Source organism: Taurulus bubalis, assembly GCF_910589615.1.
Source record: "Taurulus bubalis genome assembly, chromosome: 3".
In the NCBI taxonomy this organism is placed as follows: Eukaryota; Metazoa; Chordata; class Actinopteri; order Perciformes; family Cottidae; genus Taurulus; species Taurulus bubalis.
The window spans coordinates 20502009-20520408 of NC_136591.1; the positions used below are offsets into that span (position 1 = coordinate 20502009).

Genomic DNA, 18400 nt, shown 5'->3' on the forward strand with positions numbered 1-18400 from the left:
CAGATTTCAGAAATCTGTATCTTGGTTTTGAGAAACTTAAACAGGGTTAGAAAATATCTGGATAGATAGAAGAACAACAACAAACTTTCCATGACTAAACTCTATTTTGCCTTGCCGATTTTGTATGTGAGGAATGAGTCAAACTGGCTCTTTGTGCCCTAACACAAACATGTGTGTCTGTGTGCGCGTGTGCAAATGTATACCTGCAAGGGAAGTTTCGGTCACTTCACTTCCTCTTCTGCTGGTGTCACTTTGCAATCAATGAATGACAGATGACTCCTATGGCGCCTGCAACTGGTCAGCCGTGGTGCCATTCGGTCCCTTGGTGGTGTTGTCATGACCACTATGGGTAATCCAGCACCCAGGTAGAGGATCAGTACACAGGCCATCGTGGGGAGATCTGGAGGAAGATCAGGATCATCTGTCACTGGGGATATATATATATATATATATATATATATATATATATATGTCTGTTCAGCGGTTGCATTTATTTAATTTTTAGTTGTCCTTGCAGTTGAGATAACTGATAAAGATAAATCTTTTCTGACTATACCTTGAATAAAGAAAGTAGCACTTTAGTAGTACATAAATAGCACACTTACTTATAGCACTTTGGATTTTGGATTTCTTGAAGACACTACACATTTTAGCAACAGTTAACTAGCGTTAGCGCACTTTTGCTGACTAGTGAAGGCAAAGCTAAAGTTAATAATTAAAACGATATTCCGTGACAAACGTAAGAAGTTAGACTTTAGTTTAACACCATAGAATCAACTGAACACATTACACAAGCATTTATATCAGTATTTTAAGTGGATTTTTATTGGACCGTTAGCTAAAAAACTGTCCGTACCAGGGAACATTTCCACTAGTTAACCAACTACACAACCTCAGGGCTCTCAAGTGTCACGCATTGAGCGTGACTGTAACGCATTTCGGTCTTAAGTCACGCCCTCCCGCCACACATCGTATTTCTCACGCTGAAAAAAAACTCTAGGCTATGTAATGTGCCGCAGCGCGCAAACATGACCTGGTCGCGCTGCCCTCACCATGGAGGAATCAAGCACGTCTCCCCCGAATCCCCTGTTCTGCAGCGAGGTGCCACTCGGGGGGGGGAAGGAGATGTCACTCTTACCTGTCTTAAAAACTTGAGAGCCCTGCAACCTTATTAAGCTACTCTACGATGCAAAAACACGCTAAAAGTTAAATTATGCTAGTAAGTGTAAGTATTGACCCAACTCACTAGTAAACACATTAATGTCAGGGACTACTTGAAAAACAGAGTATTACCTCAGCTCATGTTTGTAACTAATTGAAGGAAGCTGCGTTCCCATTGGAGACATGTTGTAATAACTCTTAAGTTCTGAAGCATTAAAGATAATTAAAACAAATTCCAAATACTGTACAGGCAATTGAAATGTCACACAACACTACTACTACCTAATACATCATTCCCTCTGTCATGTAGGCAGCAATATCCACCAAAGAAATCGGATACAAACTCATAGTCTACACACTATAGCTGCCCAGCATGAACAGATTAGGTAAGAAGCTGAATGTTTTTGCTTTCTAGAGTCATTTATGTCAGAGTTACCTTCATCAGGTAGTCAGAAAGAAAACTCCACATGGGTGCTGCTGTAGCTCCCTAATCTGCTGGATGCACTTGTTTGCCGAACACTTTAGCCATCTGACGGCCTTTTGTGGTCTTTTTTAACCATAAGGTAGTGGTTTTCAAAACTGTTCATAACAGTTTTCCGTAATCTAATTATGTGGTTGTGTTGCCTAAACCCTAGCTGTACGTAGTTATTTTAAGGCAAAGCCATGAAGTTTTCCTTAACTGTAACTCAGTTTTCTTTTTGCCATAACCTAATTATATTTTTAACATAATGTCATTGCAAAAAAAAGAAAGTTGTGCCAAAGGACACAAGAACAAACGGATATTGTTCATCCCTGTACAGGGAGTTTGGTGACTTTCACAAACTGCCGTGAGACCATGTTGCTATACGGCAGAATAAATAAGGCGCACGTATACGACAACAGCCCTTTTTCAAATCTAACATATCGAAGTGAACGGCATATACATATGGAAATGTTCCTAGTGAAGGAGAGTGTCTGATTGAATTTTCTTTTGAAAAAAATCAAGCTTTCTGTTTAGTTTCACCCTGCGGGCATTGAGGGGCAAAATAATCACCTCAAGAAGGCTTTACCGCTCGTTAATGCAAAAGAAAAATATTAATTGAATAGATGTTTTGGAGTTCCCTGCACGAGACCTTCTGAGCCAGTAACAGAGTCCGAATCACATGGTGGATTGGAAGTGATGTATGTGGCTCCTAACCCTTTTTTCTTTCAAAAGATTAACATGTAATGACTGCATTAAGCATATGCATATGAAGGGCCATCAGCCTGAATAATTGGTTCATGCTGAGGGGCATTCGCAGAAAATCTTATTAGTTCTTTGAAAGTATCGTTGCAGACGAGTAAGTCAGATCTCAGGAAAGCCGGCACTTTGTTAATGAATTGGATGTTGCTGTAGCTCACAGATAAGACATTAGGTTGTTTGGCATTCTCCCTGCAAAAAGCAGAAACAGCTCAAATATCCAAATATGAGAATGACTCTATCAATTCTGGAGATTAAACACAGAGCTGCATCCTTGAATTTTGTATTCAGCCGTGTAAAAGGAACATTTTCAATATGCTGGCACTTTCAGCAATTACTGTAAATGTCCACGGCTCAAAGCGCTTATTCATGAACACAATCGTCACAAATCTGCTAATAGAAAGCATTGACGTCTTGTTGAGTCAAAAATGATTGTGAAGATTATGAATAAGGTATGAATGCTGAGCACTCGTGTAATGTTGCTCTGGGAGAGAAAAATCCATTAGGACTACTTTGGGGACAAAAACCTGACGTGCTTTTTGTCCCCGATTAAGAGGACTGTTTAAATAATGAACACATGTCAGCACAATATTGCATTTGGCATATCAATCAAATTCCCATACGCTTGTAGGAGAGATACATGATGTGAACATCAAAACACTTCAACCAATCTCACTAAGAAGGCATGATTATATTAGCAGTCCGTTTGTCGTTAATAGTCAATTCTATTTTTAGAATCGCATACAATGTAAATGTTTTTATATTAAAGGTTTTACAAATATTGGTTCCCTCCTTTACAATTGTGGATACGGTTCACTTTTACATTTGTGGAAAACCAGCAATCTATTACCTTCCCCTTTCCTCTCCCAAAAAACTACATGATTGGAAAATTCAATAAAGAACACAGTTTATGCTGCACTTATGGTCAAACATGAAGGAACAATTAACAAATAATAGATGTGTGAAAAAGGGCACATTTCAACAAGGCGATTCAAAGTGCTTCACATAAAACGATTAAAAGCATCAAAATATAATGCAGAAGAAAACAAGATGTAAAAACAATTAACAGCATTCATTAAAACATCAAAAACACTCAAGAATCAAAACATTTAATAAAAGTTGCAGTGCAGTTTAAGAAATAAATGGCAGTAGTGAGATGCAGAGATTGATATGGTTCAATTAAAGGCAACAGCAAACAGAAAAGTCTTCAATCTGGATTTAAAGAAGCTGAGGGTCTCAGCAGACCTGCAGCTTTCAGGGACCTTGTTCCAGATATGTGGAGCAGAAAAGCTGAACGCTGCTTCTGTTTAGTTCTGACTCTTGGAACAGAAAGTAGACCAGTCCCAGGCGACCTGAGGGCTCAGGATGGTAGCAGCAGATCACAAATTAACTGTCAAATTAGCATCATTAAACAACCACCTACACTCTCTGCCTCCTTCTCACCTCTCCTATCCAACCCCCCACCGGCACTGAGGATCTGCGAAGAGGATGTAAGTCGGCTCTTTCAGAGACAGAAGATCAGGAAGATCAGGTGTCCCCCTCCTGCCTGAAAGTCTGTGCCCCCATCTTCACACAAATCTTCAACCGATCACTGGAGCTGTGTGAAGTCCCCTCCTGCTTCAAGCACTCCATGATCATCCCGGTTGCCCAACAAATCCTCCATCACAGACGGGCCTGTAGATTAAATGACTACAGGCCCGTCAACCTGACGTCTGTGGTCATGAAATCTTTCGAGAGACTGGTGTTGACACACCTGAAGGAGCCCCTGCTGGACCCCCTGCAGTTTGCCTATCGTGTAAACAGGTTGTTGGATGATGCACTTAACATGGGACTGCACCATAAAAAAGAAAAGAAAAAAAGACGTTTTTATTTTATTCTTTTTTTTTTGCCCAGTGGAAAAATGTTCAAAGGGAATTCCTCTTATCTTGGAGTTTTAGGTAATATTGGGTCGCTAAAAATCTAAATAAATGTTTAAATATTTCTTTAACTAAAATGTGCGTCACATCCAGTCACGTAGCTGTCAAGCCTCTTTCCCTGCAGGTGGCTACTTGTGATTCAGAGCAAAAAAAGGGCAAAATGGCTCTTTGGATAGGAAAGGTTGCAGACACCTGTCCTAAACCATTGAGTGCTTTATAAACCAGCAGCAGGATTTTAAAGTGAATTATTTGTTGGACAGGAAGCCAGTTCAAAGACCTCAGAACTGGAGTGATGTGATCCACTTTCCTGGTATTAGTGAGGACTTGAGCTGTGGCTTGTCGAGAGTTTATAATCCAGTAACATGTTTGCAGAGAGAAGCTGGAACCCATTGTCAAACCTTTTCAGACATTGTTCTGGACATTGTTACCACGGAAGCGTCCTTACAGTGGGAGTTCTGTTGCTGACCTTTTGACCTCCACCGACGGGTAGGATAAAAACAAATTTCCCTTTAGAGACAGGTTCATAATTAGTTTTGTTTGTCTCTCCTGTTCTTCCCTGCAGCCATCCTGTCTGTCTTTGGGAATATGGCGGTCCTGGTCAGCACAGCCCGGCGCCCCGCAGCGCTCAAAGCTCCTGAGCTGCTGACGGTGAACTTGGCTGTCACAGACATCGGCATGGCCCTCTGCATGTACCCTCTGTCCATCGCCTCGGCTTTCAACCACGCGTGGATCGGAGGCGACGCCTCTTGCCTCTACTACGGCCTGCTGGGCATGATCTTCAGCATAACCAGCATCATGACTCTGGCTGTGATGGGGACGGTCAGGTACCTGGTAACGGGAAAACTACCAAGGACAGGTAGTATAATATCACACAGGATTTAGAGGAGAATGGAGTTTTGTAAATAAAGACCAGCTGGCTTCATGAAATCAATGCAGCTAAGATTGGGCAGACAAATCTTCTCCAAGGCCCCAACCTTTTTTTCTTAATTGTCTCGAAGCCTTTCAGACTATCATCAATCCTAAACCTTTCCAGTGTACTGACAAGGATTATTGATGAGATCCAATGCACAACATGAGCCAAAGTAATTTAGCAGGCAGTACTTGATTGATCTTCACAGCCGTGATTCATTAATCTGATATTGTTTGACTAACTCCCGATCAAATCTTTGTAGAAACCCGCCAAACAATATACAGTAAGGTCAGATAAAATAAGATAGGACTTTATTAATCCTGAAGGAAATTCTTGTGCCAGAGTCTCATTAAAGAATACAAAAGAAAAATAGCATAACAACCCCCAATAGAATAAAAATATATACAGATATGAACAATAAAATACAAATTATTATGTATAAAACAAATCATACTGACACCATTGCGGAATAGAATAGAATAACAATAAGAGTAAGGTAAACAAATAAAGTAAAGCAAATTAAACTAAAGAAAAAGTAAAACACAACAACAAAGATTAAAGATGCCGATTAAGTAATCTATAAGTACAGCAAACTGCATATATATCAAAAGCACATCCACAGGGGGTTTAAGATCCAGGTTTCATTAAGTCTAAAGCCACGTGGTATGCTGCAGATTCCCTTGTGGGCTAGTTGATCCTATAATCTTATAACGTCAAGACATACAAAGACTTCCCCACATCAGAGCCTGATGCCGCGATAATTAACACAACAGGGAATAAAGCAGAAGAACGGTCCTTGGCGGTGTGCTGGTGGACCGTTTGCAGGCACGTTGCATGCTGACGCCAGTAAACACTCAACAGAGCGCTGGGCCAAAGGTTATTCGTGCAATTGATTATTGTGTGAACATAATGGTAGGCGGCAGCGTGTCAACGGCTCCACAATCTGCTCTGAAAACCCACTGAGCTTCAAACCTCCACCGTTATTACCCACAGATAACGCCCTGATCCCCTGATGATTGAGTGCTTCTATACGCTTTATCAGAGCCAACTAGATGAAAAGTAAAGTCACACTTATATCTGCCTGCATTAGCATTAGCTCAGTCCCACTGCCAACCACTGAGCCATGAGCTGCTTTGGCTACCAGCCGACTACTTACTTCCAGTCACATCCATGCAGATCTGCAATTAACGCAGTCCAGAATCCATCAGAATTGCGCCTGTATTGGATGTTCCCGCACACACGATTTAAAGGAGCAGTGTGTGGGATTTAGTGCCATCTAGTAGCCAGGTTGCAGATTGAATCCAACCGAATACCCCGCTTCAGCCTGCATCAGGCTCCTCATTGCATGCTGCCCCGCCGAAAGAGGCAATATAAACAATCGCTGTCTCGCTGCTTTATGGTGCAAACACTTTAAAACAAGCGATAGCAGTCAGAAATACTACAATATACAAATATAAATAGTGCCATAATATTCACTCAGCTGAATCTAAAATTCTTTGTGCACAGGCATCAAGTTTCAGAGGAAAACCATCAGTATTGTGATCAGTGTGATCTGGCTGTATGCCAGCCTGTGGGCCGCGTTTCCTCTGCTGGGCTGGGGAAGCTACGGGCCGGAGCCGTTCGGACTGGCCTGCTCCATAGACTGGACCGGCTACGGGGAGTCCCTGAACCACTCCACGTTCATCATGACTCTGTCTCTACTCTGCACATTCATCCCCTGTCTTGTCATCCTCTTCACCTATTTTGGCATTGCGTGGAAGCTGCACAGGGCCTACCAGTCCATCCGGAGCAACGATTTTCAATATGGCAACATAGAGAAGAAAATCACTTTTGTAAGTATGAGACAACGCTGTATTGACTGTATTGTCCTTCAGTTGTCTTTCCCTGATTGAAACCTCATTTGTGAAATGCAGATAGTGATTCAAAGGCCTGAGTCCTGACCTGTATTCAAAGACAATCGATGTGAGAGTTGCAAACATGTATATTTATACTCTCAGCAACAAATAATGTAGCTCATTAAATCAGCACAACCTGCTTTACAGAAAGAAGCAATAAAAGAGATATGATATAAATATATAAATATAACATTTCTGTAGACCTTCAGTCTGGTTTATGTTCTTTTGAATATTTTTAGAAAGCTGAATATTTATAGACATCACACCATGACTACATCAATGTTAAGGCAAATATCTGAGCAAAGCGGCATTTGACAGGCGCACAGATCCACTAGAATAACGTGAACATAAAAGGGATTTCAAAGTAAGCGGGATCGTTCTGACAAGTTGATTGAGTTAATGTACAGTTAATAAACACACAACACACAACGGAGACTATATAGATTACGGTTTAGCTTTTGAAGGCCCCTGGGAAAAAGTGCTTAAAGGATGCAGCCGGCTTTATTTTTTATTATTTCCGGCTGCATCTACTGAAACTGAAAGGTGGAAGAACTTTCTCGACTGCATAGAGTGGAGTTTGACGGAGAAACGATGGACGGGAGGCTGTTTCTGTAGAGCTGGTCTGGATGGATACCTCATATTTAAATAAACGTCACTATAACATTACAGTTTCACATACACCTACAGCACACTTGTATACAGTACTGTTATCTGTTTGTCTGTGCACTTTATTTTATATTCTATTGTAAATGTAATATGTTTCTATTGCACTGTGTTGATTGTTGTTGTTTATCTAATGTATGCACCACCCGCCAAGACAAATTCCTCGTATGTGTAACATACCTGGCAAATAAATGGTTCTGATTCGGTTATGATAGAGAATTTTATAGGAATTTGCTACATTTGTCATTTACAAACTGAAGGCACCTGTGAGCCAATTCGTTTACTGAATCACACACCCTGTTACACCAACAAATCCAGTGGCGGGCCGTGGATTTTCTACCTGCAATTCAGTGGATCAGCTGTTTAACAGCTTAACAGCTGCCGACCAGAAGCTGAGGAACAGACAAGACAGGAGCTGAGCAATGAGAAAATAAGCAAATAAGGAAAAATAATTATAATACATGTAGTGTATTTGTGAAAAACAATGAAATTATAAAATAGATATAACTTTTAATTATATAAAAAAAAGTCATTATAAAATAGCTATAATGTGATTCTGTTTAGGCCAGCACAGAAGGCTTAGCAGGACGTGATGGCCCGCCACTGAACAAATCCCATGAAAAGACCAAGGCCAACAATGTGTTCGTCCATCTCTCAATACGTTCTGACTCTCCTACTCTATCTTTGGCCATCAGCCCCAAGCTCATTCGATCCCACTCAGAAAGATTGACACCACTCTTGTGTCTCCATGCCAAGTATATATAAGATACATAATATCCAGCGTATAGGGCAAATAGCCAGCATGGCTCAGTCCAATTAAAAAAAGATTACCAATCAATCTCAATTTTGACCTTTCACATCCAGTGAAAACTCCAGGAAGTCGCTGGCTTCTAAGAGATTCCTCCTGAAGCAACTTGTCATTGTTACTTTTCAGTTTATGTACTACCCCAGAAGGAGCTCTTCTTCACTCTCCAAGTCCTCGTACTCCCATGAATCGATACCATAGCCACTGATGTGACAGCAAAAAATCCGCACAGCCTGGCCTAATGCCGTGTTCACACCGGACGCGCCGCGAATTTGTCTTTTTCCACAGACGCGCCGCCCCGCGAATAGTCATTTTTTTCGCGGGGCGGCGAGATAGACGCGTTTGAGGCGGCGCGAACAGAACGTTTGACCTGGGGCGAACAGAGCGAAGGACGCGACGCGAATTCGCATGAGTTGAATTCTCCCAACTCCGGCGGAGAAATCGCGTGACGGAAAGTTGCGGCAGCCAATCAGCGTTGAGAAGCTCTGCCCGGCATCACCGCCGTTCTGCCGTTCCTGAATGAAACTGCTGCTGCTCCGCCCGAACCAGCGAGCTGTGTGCGGCTACGGATGATATTATGAACCCAAATACGAGGGCGTTTTATGTTCCAACATGTTTGGGACTTCCACAACAAGTATAAAGCAGAACTAGTGGTTATTTATTCCATGGTCAATAGCAGAAATGAAAGCTCCGTTGCTTGTCTCTCACAGAGACAAGCAACGGAGCTAAGCCACGCCCCCTTCGCGACGCGATCTTTCGCGTCTGGTGTGAACACCCTCGTTTCACTCACTGCCGCAGTGAACGTCCGGTGTGAACACGGCATTACAAGAGTATATAAGTATGTTTTACATGTTTATAACACAATTCAACCATACATATTAACATACACCATAAATATGACTCAAAGTACTCGAAAGTGACTCGAGAGAGCTCCCCAAGTTATGAAAACATTTTTTTTTTATATCCCTACCTTGATGCCACATATGATTGGTGCACCTTTCTGGATAGTTTACGACCTACGGAAAACCAAAATTGCATTATTTTCCAGCCAGAAAACTGAATATGACTTACTTATGGATGAAACGATACTTACTCGGTGTGTATTGGTGCATCTGCTTAAGCAGAGCCCCTCTGTTGTGGAACCAGAGGCATCCACGGTCCAGGAAGAAAGTTAGGGCCTTTTTGCTTTCACCTATACCAGGGGTCAGCAACCTTTTCTATCCAAAGAGCCATTTTGCCATTTTATCCACACAAAAAAATGTGTCTGAAGGGATCACAGCTTCTGAAGCTTTATATATACAAAAAACTATAGTTTGTTGTATTTATGAAATTATAGAACAAGAATAAAGAAAAATTTTGACGTTGTATTGCTATTTTACCTGTTTATAACTATCAAACTCTTATGAAGAGGAGACAAAAAATAGTCATGTGTCGGCTACATTAAGGCCCATTAAAAGCACAACTATGCAAACATTGAATACTGTCTATAAATGTGGCTCATGTGGTAGAGGGTTCGCCCTGTAATCACAAGGTAGCAGGTTTGATCCCTGTCTTCACGTGAGTTTTACATTTTAAACGCATATCTTTTGCTACGTGAGCTCTGCAAACGGAGGAGGAGGATCCGTCTTTATAGCGGACGCCTCAGTGTCTCATGAGCTGACAGAACTGGAGTCTGGAGACTTGATCAGCTTCCTGAAAGTATATTTACTTTGCTCAGTTTACTGCAGCAGTTGAGGAATTGCTCTTCTGCAGCTTGACACCTTTCAGCAGATGCTTGTTCTGGAAGAGTCTTTCAACATTTTTGTTTTTTTGCTAATTTCCCGCCACATATCAAGCAGACAGGTCAGCAGCATCGTTGGCAGTGAAAGCAAATGAATATGTCCACGCAGAATTAAACGCTTCACTTTCCTCCGTGACTTTTCTTTTTTATTTATTTATTCGTTGATAGTTTAGCGAGCTCTGAATCACGAGTAGCCACCTGCAGGGAAAGAGGCTTGACAGCTACGTGACAGGATGTGACGCACATTTTAGTTAAAGAAATATTTAAACATTTATTTCGATTTTTAGTGACCCAATATTACCTAAAACTCCAAGATAAGAGGAATTCCCTTTGAAAGTTTTTCCACTGGACAAAAAAAAAAGCCTTTTTAAAGCCTCAGTGAGCCGCAACAGAGGGGCTAAAGAGCCGCATGCAGCTCCGGAGCCGCGGGTTGCCGACCCCTGACCTATGCGGTTCACAAAATCTGCACTAAATTAATCACTAAAAATATTATCTTCACTTAGTCAAAGTCAAACTTTACAGAGATACTTTTAAAATATAGTGCTATTTTATAGAAAGCGATGATATGCATAATTAAAAATACGTTTTTCTTTCTTGTGTTCTATCATCAACCAATAAACCAGTAACACATATACTGCTATATGAACATCTTAACTTTTCTGACAAGTGTTTTCTGTATATTAAACCTTTTGAAATTATTCAAATAGCCCTTGTGGTTGAGGAGATATGCTGTATTTAATATGGGTATGCAAACCATTCGGAAATGTTGAGAAAAAATGGCTGGGGCTTTACTGGGGTTATAGAAGTTGTTAAACAGCTATTTTTAGATGTTTTATTTTTTACTTTGGACTCTTTCCCCTGCTTCATGCTAACAACAATTGCTCCCCGTTGCTGTGTCTACGGCAGTGATTGTCAACCACTGTGCCGCGGCACACCAGTGTGCCGTGAGAGATCGTCAGGTGTGCCGTAGGAAAATGTCCAATTTCACTTAATTGGTCCAAAAAAATACTATTTAGTTGCCGCAAATGATTTTCCATTGTTGAGCGTCTGAGCCTGCAATATAGTGGCTGGCAGAGTAATATAGAACAGGTCTACACCTTGTTCTGCTATTAAACAAACTAAACGGCCGTATGTTATTGATCTTATCTACACACAGCTTGTCATTTCTGGGTCGCGTCTACAACTCTTCTCTGCTCTGTGTCGTGCATGTGCTGCACACAGAGAGCGAGAGAGAGCAGCGAGCGTGCTTTTCAGAACGGGATTTGCTGCTGCAGCTTTCACTATTTTAAGCTATGAGCTCTCACTTTTAAAGCCCAACAGTTCATGTGTTTGCAGGTCAAGACAAACATCCAACAGCCTGCAGCCTGGAACTCCATAAATGACGTTTCTGACTTTGCATACCGAGAGGCTCTGGAAATATCCTTCAAAAGCCCGAAAAACACATAGCAGTAACAAAGCCTGCACACTTTGTGGTTGTCATTGAAATAAATGAACACCATATTTATTTTAAGTCAGTATTTATCAAACTGGGGAGGTATTTATTGCAGGTGGGGCGCAAGAGGAAATGCTGATTTTAAATGTTCACCGTCCGCCGTTTATAGGTTACGCTTGCGCATGCGCGAGTCGCCGATTCTTGTCATTTCGCCACAAGCCGATCTTTATGAGATCTCCGTGAAGTCGGCTTTCTGCTGTTGTGTCTCTCAACATGGAGCATGAATTGAGAGTGTCCATATCAAATCTACAACCTCGTTTATAAAAGAGTTGTAGAGGAAAATAGCTCACTGCAGCCACTAATACTGATACAACGTGATGCTCACACATCTGCACTCATTCTGTTTTGTTTTGCAAAAAAATAGCTTATTGTTTTCCACATTACGCTATTTAGTAGTAACTAAATATTAGTTATTTTTTGCATAACTTTATTTTCATTTTTCTAACAAAGTGATCTAGTTTACTTGAAACACTGAATACTCTTCCATGCCAGTAGGTAGTGCAATAATTACCTACAATATGCTGTATTATGTTACAATGGGACATTAATAATAATTACCTACCATATATGCTGTATTATGCTACAATATGACATTTTGTAACTTTTTGGGTTGTTGGTGTGCCGCAGGATTTTTTTATTGTAGAAAATGTGCCGCGGCTCAAAAAAGGTTGAAAAACACTGGTCTACGGTGTATAGAGCAAAAATGTAAGTCGCTTTGGATAAGCTGAGTGCCTCATTACTCTATAAAACTCTAATGGCGTGCCGTATCTACGCATACATATTAAATTTCTCCTCAAGCATTTACTGTCATGCGTGCATATCCACGAGGGTATCAAATTGATTTAGGTCACGGGAGTTTTTTGGAGCAGGTTAGAAAATGAAGTCAAAGGTCAGTGGAATGTCTGTCGTTACAGTCTGGGTCAGGCTACAGGTGACGAGACTGCAGGGAAAATGAGGAGGGCTTGACAAAGATCCAAGGGGAAAGCGTCTCGCTGATCGGCTGATTGAGCTCGACAAAGCACTCGGGGTCGGCCACCGGTCATCGCTTTCACACTTCGAGGTGCCTGTGAACACAACAGATTTGTTTGCGTAGGAGCGTATGCCCCGCGGAAGTGACTGTTAAGAGAGAGTGAGTGTGTTTGAATGCGTGTCGGTACCTATAACATTCACTTTGTTCTCCCACGGAAATGTATTTTTCTCTCACCAAATAGGTTCCAATTGTTTAAGAATAAATCAGCGAGAGCCAGGTTTGTAACCTGATGTCAATGCATCTGTTTCGATTGTCTGAAAGTCCGACTCTTCACTTAGAGGCGGACTTAGTAAAGAAGAAGGACGCTTGAATGAATTCAATTGATGCCTTTCATGTAATCTACTTCATCGCTCTTTATTTAGTGTTCCATCGAGGACATGTTCCATGAATTTACCATTTCGCTCTATACTTATTTCATAACCATCACACTGCTTCCCACAAAGTACGAATGTACAATTCTTATATAAACTGCAAGGGGAAATCGGGAGGTGAAAATTGCTATTTGAATAGTACTGCCGCCCCCACAGGAAAAGGAACCTTTAAATATCAAAGAACGAACACAGGTCCGTGTGAGTCCTTTCCTCTGTCCCTGTGATACGTGCTTGTGTAAACTGCTCTCCGCTTGCAAGCAATAAAGAATCACTCTTTACAACTTGTGTTCCAGAAGACTTTTTCGTCTGTTCATTAGAAAGCTCAAATTACAATTCTCAACTCTTCTGCCTCTGCTCCAGTGACTCAAGAGATCATGTTTCCACCACACTGTTCATTTCCCTCCTCACGTAGACTAACTGAAAGTCAAATCACTCAAGGCCAAATAAATTGACTGTAGCTCATCTAGCATTACTTCATCTAGATTTTACATCCCTGAGAGTGATGGCCTGCTGTTTTGTCTTGGCCTTATAGCCATGGTAACGCAATGATATCTAATTATAGTTATGAACATCAGTGCCAAGCGGCTTAGTTGCTTCTATAGATTGAAATACTGCGGAGGAATATGCTTATTTGCTGTTTTGCTGTCATCTGTTTCCTCTAGTCTCCTTTGCTGAACTCACATATTCCCTCTTCCCTTTTCTGTTGTATTCTCTTCATTCCCCCCACACATTTATGTTTGCTCTCCTTGATTACAGATGGCCGTGATGATCAGCTCAGGTTTCGTTTTTGCCTGGACCCCTTACGTGGCCGTCAGCTTCTGGAGCATGTCTCACTCCCGGGAACAGGGCCGCATCACCCCGTTGGTCACCCTGTTGCCGTGCCTCTTCGCCAAGAGCTCCACCGTGTACAACCCTTTCATATACTTCATCTTCCAGCGCGCCTCGTGGCAGGAGCTCCTACGCCTTCAGAGACAGGTGTTCTGTTGTCCGCATCGAGCCGATTCACCAGCCGAAGGAGGGACGCTCAAGGGTGGAACCAGTCCTGTAGGTCTAATGGGAGCTGCTGGCAGACAGTCTGTGAGTCAGATGATGCCTTTGGGCTAAAACATGTGATTCAGTCTGCATTCTTGTTTGGCCGCTTTTTCCTAAGTTGTCAAGGGGAAGTTCCTTTGTCACGCAAGAGATAAGAGGATCAATTCCACGCTCATGTCTATCTGGTAAAAATGTAGCGAGAGCAAACAGCCGGTTAGCTTAGCGCTGTCCAAGCATAACAACAAATCCACCTGCGGCACCCTTGAAGCTCACTAGTTAAAACGTGACAACGCAATTAGGGCTGCAACAACGAATCGATAAAATTGATAAAAATCGATTATCAAAAGAGTTGGCAATGAATTTCATTATCGATTTGTTGTGTCGCGCGATTATTACGACATTAAATAAGTCGTGGAGAAGAAAAAAAAGAGCGCAGCAGAGCAACTGGCCTGCCAGTGTTTCTGAGATTGGAGTGAGACACGGAGAAAAGACGCTTGGAAAAAACGTAACTTGCTTGGAAAAAACGTAACGTGATGAAACATGGCGTAACCCCCGGTCTGGTTCAGTTCACGCTGTCACTTGTTAACATTAAACCAGCACACCGGCGGATCTGGCTGCAAAGTAGAATGAAGCAAATCACGTAGTTGGGCTTAGCCAACAACGTGATGTCATGGTCATAAGTGGCCCAGATGTTGATAAGATGATGTGAATGATGTAGTTTAAGGAAGAAGACGCTCTATATGTAGTGCAGCTTGATGCAGGGCTGAGAGCTGGGCCTGAAGTGGAGGTCAAAACAGACATGAAAGGAGCAGTGCAGCTTCCCTCTGTGCCAGTATTTCATACATATTGATAAGGCAGGGTATGCTAAATGCAGCCTCTGCTCCAAGGAGATCAATTACAGTAAAAAGGGCTCACATTTGGCAGATGTAAAGCATACATGTGTATGTTTTTTGTGTTAGTCCATTTTTAGTTTATTTTTTTAATTAACAGATCAGGGATGTTCAAGGAGCAACCTGTTTGCAGTTTCTGAAGATTTTTTGCTCTGTCAGTTCTGTTTTTGAATAAAGGGTTGGAAATTAATGTTTTTTTGTTTTTTTATCCGATTCATCGATGAATCGAAAAAATAATCACCCGCTTGATCAATTATTAAAATAAACGTTAGTTGCAGCCCTAAACGCAATCCCATCCCGACTGGTCACACTTTGAGCAGAAGTCTGTTGTATCTCGAAGCAGAAGGGTTTGCATATGGTTAATGTTGGCTGGGCAACAAAACAAAGAGTTTGGCTTAAAATAAGTATTATTTGCAACGAAACATCAGCTACGGACGTAGCCGAAGCTCGTGCTCATTCTTGGGCGCCAAACAACACGTTGTCGTGGGATGTGAGCGCCGGTCCCCGAAGTACTATTCCAATGTTTCTGTCACCCATCCACAGTGGACCTTCTTGCTCGTGATACTACATCTGTTGCTCAGAGTGTCTAATGAAGACGTTATTTCGTTTATTTAGTAAACCAAGCTAAACTAAGCTACATATTCAATGCACAGACATGAGGGTGGTGTCAATCTTCTCGTTGAAATGTGGGGGACGGGGGATGGGATTGAAACAAACCCTACCAGGTTTGTTTAAGTTCAAGCTGGAAGGTCACTGCAGGGGGAGGAGGAAGAAAATGTGGATTTGGTTTACAGAAAGCGGAGCGAGAGCTGCATGAGAGACACGATAATGTAATTCTTTGTGAGTGTGTCCTTCCCTTCAGCCTCCCGACAACTATGTGTTCCGTCTTTGATGAACTTTGTGATGAGAGTTTCTCAGCTCCCATGGCGTCCTCCTTGGAGTTCCTCCGCTTTAAACGTTTCACCCCGCCATTCGTGGTCAACGGGCGCACGAAGAACGTCTTGCGGCATTGGTTTGATTTATTTAATTTCTACACAAAGTGCGCAATTATAGAGCTCGGAGAAAGGACGCCTGTCTGATGTGTTTATGTTGTGTCCTATTGCAGAACACAGAGAAAATCAATTGAAATGTTCACAATAACTGCATTATGGAACGACCTGCATGACCCTGAACAAACATGTCATGACAATGCACTTGTGTCTACTTGTTTCTGTGTGTACATATAAATAAATACTTTATTTAAATAGCTATCTTTTCCTTTTCTGTTTTCCACAGCTTGTGTCCCTGAACTTAGAAATTCAGGTCATATTTTGTTGGATTGAAATAGTTGTTGTTCTTCTCATATTGACATAGCAAAGATGTTTTTGTTTTGTTTATTTGTTTATACATTCAGTGCACATGCATATGTTTGTTTGATCTAAAGGAGTTCAGTTTTCTGATTTGAGCTGCGGACAGAAACAAAAAGGGAAGTGATGCAGACGAACACACAATCTAAGACAGGGGTGCCCACACTGTTTTGGCTCGCAAGCTACTTTTAAAATGACCAAGTCCAAAAGATCTACCTACATTAATAATGCCTATATATATATATATATATATATATATATATATATATATATATATATATATATATATATATATATATATAAATTTAAAATATATATATATAAATTTAAAATAATGATCATCATAACAAATAAATTAAATAGTAATACAAATTAAAGTGCAAATATGCTTTAAAATTAAAGAAAAACTACAAATAAAGTTTTAAAAGTAAAACAAATAGCAATCAAGCCTGTGAAAGTGCAAAATAATCAAAGAATAACTGGGCTGCAAGCAGTGTTCCCTCTAAGCTGCGCGCGTGCGCGGCCGCGCAGTCCAGTCAAAGTGGCCGCGCAATAGATTTTTCAGACCGCGCACATTTTTCAGACCGTACAAACGATTTTTTTTCAGGGGTTAAAAATCTTTTTTGCGCCAGTGTTTCTGAGATAGGAGTGAGCCATCTTCACAATAATAAGGTCTTAGATGTGACGTGTCGAGTCTTCTTGGCCAATCAGTGTCCCGTTTCTCGTCATGCACTCTCTGTACCTCTGCTAGCGCTCTGCCTCCGTTAGCACCCCCCACCCCCGCTGTCCTCCTCCGGGCGCCAGTAGTGAAGCTCACCCAGAGCGCCACATGAGCTCGGGCCGGCGCTGTTTATGCTCCTCTTGACTGGCCCTGCTCCAGCAGTTATAGGCTACCATGGCGAAAAGAAAGGCAGAGCAGGTGCCCCACAAAAAAGTCTGCCTAACGTTCAAACATGAGTGGCTAGATGAAATAGTCTAAACTGACACAGGTAGGATGAAACTTTCAGACATGTTTAAATATGAAGAATGTGAAGTTATTAAATTGTTTATATAGGCGACCTTGAGGAAAAATGACACCATGTCAACTTAATAGGCCTATAATTATTGTTAAGCACTGCATTAGCATTTTTCTTTTAATGAATTTCCACTTAAATGTTGTACCTGCTGAGAAATGACTAAACACCTTTGATACTTTTATTTTTTATATATATCATTATCAGTCATAACCAGTGAACCAGTCATAACCTCCCCTTATTGAAGTTCAACAAAGATCCTTTAAGTTCAACTAAACTGGTAAAACACCATCATTAAAATGTTCCCAAAGTCCAGCCATTACAAAGGATATTGAATAAATATCAACCTTGTAGACATATTGATGCATTTGCTGTCATCTCTTTGAATCCCCTATAGCTAACGCAGGCTTGTGGTCATTTTCGGCAGGTCGCGTGGTTGCGAATTGCTCACAGTGCTGAAATGTGTGCTCAGACAATAAAAAAATTGCTGAAAGAAATTAGAGGGAACATTGCTCTCGGCCCACCTTGCCTTGAGATCGAACGCAAAATGAAACTCAATATATATTTTATTTTCAATACAACACAAGGGTCATCAGCGGGTCTATTCGTTTCAACCTCCAGGAAAACAAAAACACAAACCGTGACTAAAAGCGAGCGCTCTTAAAAGCAAGCGCTCTTAAAAGCAAGCTCTCTTAAAAGCGCGGGAATTACAAAGAAAATAGATGTATGCGATAACAATTCACTGTCGCTTCATGTCGCAAATAGTCGTCACACTAGATTGGCACAGAATAAATATGAGTAAACCCCCGGCCTTGCATAGAAGCACTTCACCTGCCTCTTCTACTCTCACTGTAAGAGTTGTACCTTTGTATGTGTT

The 18400-nt window shown here is 41.4% G+C and overlaps 1 protein-coding gene across 1 annotated transcript in view; it reads left to right on the forward strand.

The window, feature by feature from the left end:
* Positions 1-16056, forward strand: part of opn8a (opsin 8, group member a) — a gene marked incomplete at both ends in the record, with an annotated part of 17356 nt that extends 1300 nt beyond the window's left edge. Inside the window, 4 exons of the mRNA XM_079215711.1 lie at positions 4859-5152; positions 6713-7038; positions 13999-14286; positions 16027-16056. Of these exons, the coding sequence (XP_079071837.1) occupies positions 4859-5152; positions 6713-7038; positions 13999-14286; positions 16027-16056 (938 nt within the window). The remainder of the gene's footprint in view (positions 1-4858; positions 5153-6712; positions 7039-13998; positions 14287-16026) is intronic.
* Positions 16057-18400: the final 2344 nt, after the last annotated feature.